At 37.2% G+C, this 7,459-nt stretch overlaps 1 protein-coding gene across 1 annotated transcript; it reads right to left on the bottom strand.

Annotated features, from left to right (window-relative positions):
- Positions 1-284: 284 nt before the first annotated feature.
- Positions 285-6,160, bottom strand: hykk.2 (hydroxylysine kinase, tandem duplicate 2). The gene is made up of 5 exons (XM_082138141.1): positions 6,053-6,160; positions 5,218-5,523; positions 3,657-3,799; positions 2,047-2,227; positions 285-1,970 (listed from the first exon to the last, which is right to left on the bottom strand). The coding sequence occupies exons 2-5, from the start codon at positions 5,519-5,521 to the stop codon at positions 1,531-1,533; spliced, it is 1,068 nt and encodes a 355-aa protein (XP_081994267.1). The 5' UTR covers positions 5,522-5,523; positions 6,053-6,160; the 3' UTR covers positions 285-1,530.
- Positions 6,161-7,459: the final 1,299 nt, after the last annotated feature.

Raw genomic sequence — 7,459 nt, 5'->3', positions numbered from 1 at the left:
CCAGCAGCAGCTTATTTGCATTTAAAGGGCACACACTAAAACAGCGCGTTTTTCTGAGCCCCAAAAAATTACAATTTAAACATGCTGTAAAAAATTATCGGTTGGGTATTTTTGAGCTGAAATTTCACATACACACTCTGGGGACATCAGAGACTTATTTTACATCTTGTGAAAAGGGGCATAATACGGGACCTTTAAAATGCACTTTTCAGTATGATTTAAACCATGACCTTTCAAAAATACTTCATATGTGCCGTAAAAAAAAAGACCTTTGACCAATCAGATAAAATGCTGCAGTCAGCAGTTTGTTTATTCATACCTTGAGCAGTAAGATTAGACAAAGCAGTTCATAAAGGTTTATAGCACCTTTTGTCACAATCCGTCATAATGATTTGCAGTCCATACATCATACTTGAGTGATCATACTCAATGAATTGTGCAGTGTTAATAATGTCCTGTTTTGTAGAAAATACTTTTAGTTGGGTTATTTTATTCTTGGATGAAATAAAGGCACTGATTAAATTAAACTAATACAAAAGTATTTAGATTTCTCTTAAAACATAAATGTGTTCATCTTAAACTTGACAAAAAAAATTATTGGTCCACCATTAAAAAATAAACATCTGCTGCTTTATTAAAGAAATTATGGCATGCATGGTATTTTTTATATTAGTTAATAATTCATTGTGTGCATCATGAGTGTTCTCTCAAAAACTGAAGGATCATATAAGTAATCCTACAATAATACTGGAGTTATCCTGTGCAGTAGACATTTCAGCTAATGTTTAAGGTTTTCATAAAAATTTGACAAAGAAAAAAAGTGTACATTAAAGTGTTAGCTTTTCTCAAATTTAAAATGGTGTTATCGTTCACTCATGCTTTTTTTTTTGCTCCAAACCATGACACTTACTTTTATCAACTGCTCTTTTCCATGTCGTCGGGTGGAAACCTTGCATCTCCATATTTCATTTTATTTATTTTTTCATCAATAGAATCATTACTATTGGTCACCCTTTACGTCTTTCTGTGGGTTTTGCATATATTTGACAAAAAAAAAAAAAAAAAAAAAAGTGTGTGTGACGAAACCTCGTAACTCCATTGGATCCTCAAACCTCATAACTCCACCAACATTCTATGGTGAATGAAGTTCCTCGCACAGTTTTGACCATCTTCAATTATAAAAACAAATACAGTCTTTTTTACATTTTCCAGTAAAGTAGTGTGTTTGAAGATACAAGGTTTCCACCCGACAGCAACTGAAAAGAGCACATTGAAAATGTTATTTAAGTGCATGTTTCATATCATCCTCCCTTCCAACAAAATTACCATTTGACATCATCATTGATTGCAAGTAAATACTTTTGGACCACTTTTATGGTGTTTTTTGGGGGGCATTTTGGGGCTTGACAGTCCCAGTCCTCATTGACTTTATTTCAAATTTCACAGTTAGTCTTCCATGGAAGAAAGTTGATGGATTTGGGTTTATATTGCATATATTTTTGGAGCAAGCTGTCACGCTTCAGTGCTCAGTCAGTGTTGGCTGAACTGTGCTGCACTCTGGAACCAAACTCTTTCCACTTCCTCTTTACCCAGCTCCCAAAGACGACTGAGCAGCTGCACACCTGTCCTGGCCGTGATCATCAGGTACTCCTCATTCTCTGGCTGCTGGATCACAGCGTGCCGGGCCATAACCAGGGACTGGCAAAACCGACACAGAACCAGCAAATACAGCGAATCTCGTTCTGCCTCATTGAGAGGAAAAACGCTTTCCCATCCCGCCACCACTGGCCCTCCGACATCGACCGGATTGGGATTCTCAATCATCATGTACATGATAGTTATGGCCAGCTCAAATATGAAATACCCACTGCTCATGTCTCCAAAATCAAGAATCCCGGAGATCTTGTACTTTGACGGTCCATCAGGTTTCGCCAAGAGATTGTGGTCGTTGAAGTCTCCATGGTTAATGCCTGCAATGCAATAAACATGTTATAAGGACTGCGTTGACTTCGGAGTGAAATACTTTAAATTCAAATAATGTCTTACACTTGCGAAACAATGGTAGTTTTGGCATGACTTGGATCTGGTACTGCTCAATAACGGCTTTAACAACCTTTTGTACAGGGTCCCCATCCATCACATGGAGATATTGATTTAAGAGAGGAACGCTGGTGAGATTCCATATAAAGTTCTCTCTCTGAAGGGAACTGATGTTTGGATGCTCCATCTACACAAGAAAAAATAAACAAAAACAAATGCCTAAATTCAGGAAATAAAATGAGAAACCTTATGAAAAAATTCAAGAACAAAAAAAAAGACACACTAAGAATATATAAGGTTTTAAAAACAGTCACATTAGCAAAATTAGCAAAAAAGGTCCGTTGTCAATAGTGTAGTGATTTTTTTGAAGCGTAACTCACATATGGAAGTCACATTCAAACCAAGCAGCTTTCTGTTAGTCAATGTGGCGAAATAACGTGACCATCTTGAAAATGAGCAAAAGCTGCGTGGGGAAATCACGCAAAACTGCAAAAAATTTTGCAGAGCATCGGTTAAATGTGACTCAACATCACAGCTATAACTAAACCGCCACAGAGGAACGATATTGTTGAAATCGCTATTCGAACGATTTTTTTTCTGGCTGAAAACATTGACAGCCAATCAGAATACATCTAGCTTTGAAGCGCACACTCTGATAACATAACTGCAGCAGCGCACTAATAATCATCAACAGCTCGTAACTCTAAGATGATTCCGACATGTAGCGCTGTTGTGCTTCGGCCGACCCGAGTTCAAGTCCCGGCTCGTGGACCTTTCCCGATCCCGTCCCCCTCTCTCCCACCTCACTTTCTGTCTAGCTAGTGTCCTCTTCTAATAAAAGGCAAAAATGCCAAAAACGCCACACAAAAAAAAGTTGGTAACAACTAAAGAGCTGTTAACACATAAAAAGTTTTCAGTTTTTAGTTAAAAAATGTGACGTGTTTTGGCCGTTCATTTAAACGACTATGGCGTTTTGGGGGCCTTGAAAACACAAACTTTTAAAAAACGGGTTTCAAAGTGCAAGTTTTCCGTTACCGTCTCTGTGTAAAGTACAAAAACTTGATTCTGTGAAAACAGTGACGTCATGCGCATGATGTGTATTATGTGTTCAGTCTATAGGCGCGTAGCGTTTCTTTACAAAGTGCCATTGCCACCTACTGGCCTGGCATGAATAATACAACGTTTTAGTCGTTTTGTCGATCCGTGTGAGCGGGGATCATTTTGACAACGCTGTTGTCTTTATGCGAAAAATGCGAAGTAAAAACGTTCCTGTTTTAAATACATCGCTGTCATGTAAACGTACCTTAAACAGCAGGTTTTATTTAAGTCAAAAAATTGTACTTAATATCACTGATTCAACCTAAATATTGAATCAGTGATATTAAGTCTGATTCTGGAATTCTGGTGGCATTTATACCACCAAACCAACTTTACATGGGTTTAATCTAATAGAAATAGCTCTTTAAAGTAATAATTGTAGGTTACCATTTGGTACTGATACCAGTAGGTACTTAAGCTTACAATGGTTTTAGGAAACACAGCCCGTGAACGAAATAACTTAATGTTTAAATAATGAGAGAGCAGTTTTCCTTTAACAATGGAATGAAAGATTTTACTTGCAGTAAAACTGTATCCAACGTGGCGGCCATTTTTCCAACGTCGTACAAGATCTGAGGACCGCAGGTAATCTTGGCTATGGTAGTGCCAGGCAGGTAGGCAAGTAAGCGCACTAAATATTTCTGCATGCCAAAACCACAATCTGTGATAGCAGAAAAATAAATAAAACATTTGTTAATTAGCATTTGATTTACAATATAAATCCATACACCTTTCCGAAAAACCCATTTACTCACATTTAACAGGCATTTAAAACCACTAACAACAGGCCTTAGTAGGGCTGGGTATCGATTCAGATGTTACAATTCGATTCGATTTCGATTCGCAAGCTCTAATTTGATTCGATTTCGATTCTCGATTCGATTTTCGATTTCGATTCTCGATTCGATTTTTCCAATTTCGATTCGAAATTAATTTCGATTCGACTCACTCAATGAATATTAAATACAAATCCTATATTTATTAAAAAAAGAAAAAGAAAAGAAAAAAAAGTGAAAGTTTTCAAGTGTTTAATTAATAAAAAGAAATTAAGAGCTACAAACCTGTATATTAAACTCTTTTTATTTTAGGTACACTTGGGTACATTAAAACAGAACCCAACTCTATATTTCAAATGCATACAAAGAATAGACAGGATTTTGATGCAAGATGAAAAATTGATGCTGAAAATTGGACAAGTCAGAACAGTCGCATGTCTTGATCAAACAGGTTAACAATCCTCACATAAACCCACATATAAAAACGTTGCATATAATATAATATGTGCCCTTCCTGTCTAACAGCTAGGCCATACAGAAATTGAATAAAATGATCAAACAGTCTGTGTTGCATTAATTATAAATTATATATTGACTAATCAAAGTTACAAAAGTTCTTTATTCAAGAGCAGTGAGTGTTTTTCTCTGTTCTCTTTGTTCTTTGATTAACTTAAATGACAGAGATAATTAGTGGCTACAGTGTACTGTCCCTTTAAGACCAGCCGCTGTTGACAGAGACGCGGAACTCACACGCGGACTCATTCTCTCACGAGGCACAACTCTTCACGTTCGTCATAAGACTGCTCTTATGTTATAAAGATACTCGACAAAAATACATTTTGGCATAATTGTGTGTGTTCTTCGTTCAAGCGCGAAAGATAATTCTATTTTGTGCTGTCTTGTGCGCACGCACGATATCATCGCAAGTTTTTCTGTCACAGTCACGACAGCATTTTGGCAGCATTTTGGTCATATAGCCTAATTGCGTATAGGCTTGTCATAGCGATTGTGATATGATTAAACGTGCAGCACTAATTGAGGTTATTTTATGATTTAGATAAAACTACCATAAAATCTCACAGCATTAGCTATAAAATTGAGTTTGCAAGCCTATGAACAGTGGAGGAAAACTAATACATAAAGATGGAAAAAAATCGATTCTTGGCGTTTGAGAATCGATTTTGAATCGACCACATTTTAAAAAACGATTAATCGAAAAATCGATTTTTTTGCCCAGCCCTAGGCCTTAGGGTATTTTATGATTTAATATTTAATGAAATTAATAACTAACAGGTCCTCTTACCAAACTCCTCCAAGCTCATGAGTTGGCCAGTCAGAGTGGGAAAAGCGGTCTGGGCAGGAAGGCCTCTTTGGTGTAAGAAGTTCATAGAGTGTGTTTGTAACTCAATAAGAGTGATGTTGTGACTGTCTGCTGAGTTCATAACCTTTAAAACATATTCTCCACCCTCACTGGGGGAAACGTAAAAGTTCTGATCATCATAACCGGGCAACGGTCGAATGACGGACACGGTCAACCCATAGAGACGTTTGATAATCTCTGTCACCTGGGAATCGCTGAGATTTGGCTTTGATTCCTTTGTTGACATTGCTGAGGATGGGGGGAAAATAGCCTAGTTATTGGCAAATCAAGAGCAATGACACTAAGAGGATAAAGGAATTGTTCACCTACAATGTCCAATAAAAACATTACAGATAAAGACATGTACTATGATTAAATAATGACAGAAATTTTATTTTGGGTTAACTATTTATTTTAAGTATTGTATGCACACATAGTATCAAAAACAATTAAACCATACTCACCTAAAATAAATACTGCTGGACCGAATGAACTAAAATAAATCACCTAAAACTTTTCTTTTTTTTTTTTTATCACAACTAAATCATGCATAATCTCGCAGGGTTTTACAGTTTATAATTCGTAATTTTGTCATTTGCATTCCTGCTGTTGTCTATATGAGCAGCGTAACTTATTAAATTAAACTCCAGTGTTGAGTCAAACTCATTGAAAGTCTCGCGCTTCCGCGAGCCGAACGGCAATTGAATGCAAAGAGATTTATATTAAACAGTAAACACCGAATAACGGATTGATAAGAAAGCACAAGATACAGTAGTACCTGCTGAGGAATGTTGCTGGACTGCTCTGGTCACTGTGGTGGTGAGTGAGACTAGTAGTGACGGTCAGTGTGGAGGTTTGAAGCAAGTGCTAACGTGTAGCACCGCACGTCATTACGTCACGAGACGTCATTACGTCTGCGAGTCCTGTCGTGACCCTGGCACACCGGCACATTATTATTATTTATTATTTAGTTTCACGTGTAACAGTTCGCGTGTTGCAGTCGTAATTTAAAGTTTTTCAAAGTTTTAATAAAATGCTATTTCTCTAACACCAACTCGTTCCAAACCCATGGGGATTTAAACAAAATGTCAGCCCTTTTTCTCCACAAACAATACTTTAGTACTTATAGCACACTACTTCAGCTATTTTAATCCATAACCAAACTTTGCATAAATGATCGAGGTAATAAGTTTGGTTTCGATCTTGGATTTTTTTATTTATTTTTTTTATAAGAAAATACACAGATCCATTGGATAGCCTAACTGTCAATTTTGGTGTAGTTACAGAATCTACCAGCAGGGGTCAACATGACCACGCCAACCAGCCAAACCTTAGTCTCTTGAGACCCATGAACAAAGACAACGGATTTGAAATAGAATAGCTGGTGCTCCACCACACCAATGACTGATGACAATGCTAACGGGTATTTTCCTCCAGGCTGCAGCAGTGTCATTTGGTGGCATTATTTTCTTAATGTTTGATAATTTTAGTCATATTCTTTTGACCTCAACTAAATAAATAAGTACATGAAACAATATCTTAAAGACAGTCAGAGCAATGCTGATTAAACAATGTAAGTTTTCTTTAGCTTTCTTAGATCTGCTGACTGTGCATTATTGTGGTTTTGAGGCACATTTTTGAGGTTACAAGGTTATGGTTTTATACCAGAATTAGACTTTTTTTTTTTTTTCAGTTTGATCATAAGGGTGTTGTTTGTAGTGTAAACAGAAAACCACAGAGATGGCTACCTGATTTAATGAATTAACTGAGTTAATGAATTCTTGACATGTCTAATGGCTAAGAACTGAAATTCACTTACGGAAAAAAACAAACACTAAAAGCTATTATTAAACTGTTAACTACTATTACTATCAAAACTGTCTATTTTTATTTATTTTTTTCCAGAGTGCAGAGATGAGGAGGTCAGAGCAGGTCTCGCAGGCTCATGAAGGAAAATGAGTTGGCGGCAGGCGGGCTCGACTTCTGAATATACAGAGGAAGAATCGCATGCAGACGCACGCCCGAAGCGAAACAGCAACTGCGTACATGTCAAAGGGAAACGTTATCGTCTTCAGAAGCGCGTGAGGCTCAGCATCCTGTGATTGCGCTGATACAGCCTGTGAGGCTTGCATGCTCAAGTCTTACCAAAGGTGAAATGAACTCTGCATGAATGTTTTCGTGCGCC

This window comes from Leuciscus leuciscus, assembly GCF_965113295.1.
Source record: "Leuciscus leuciscus genome assembly, chromosome: 15".
In the NCBI taxonomy this organism is placed as follows: domain Eukaryota; kingdom Metazoa; phylum Chordata; class Actinopteri; order Cypriniformes; family Leuciscidae; genus Leuciscus; species Leuciscus leuciscus.
Note: the sequence above shows the minus strand (reverse complement) of the source record. Positions and strands in the feature narration are given on the sequence as shown.

Bases quoted from the DNA above. Each gene is read 5' to 3' on its own strand.
- hykk.2 (XM_082138141.1), bottom strand. From the start codon at position 5,521: ATGTCAACAAAGGAATCAAAGCCAAATCTCAGCGATTCCCAGGTGACA. The intron at 2,228-3,656 runs GTAAAATCTTTC...TTTCTTGTGTAG, and splicing joins TGGATACAGTTTTACTGCAA to ATGGAGCATCCAAACATCAG. The intron at 1,971-2,046 runs GTAAGACATTAT...ATTGCATTGCAG, and splicing joins ACTACCATTGTTTCGCAAGT to GCATTAACCATGGAGACTTC.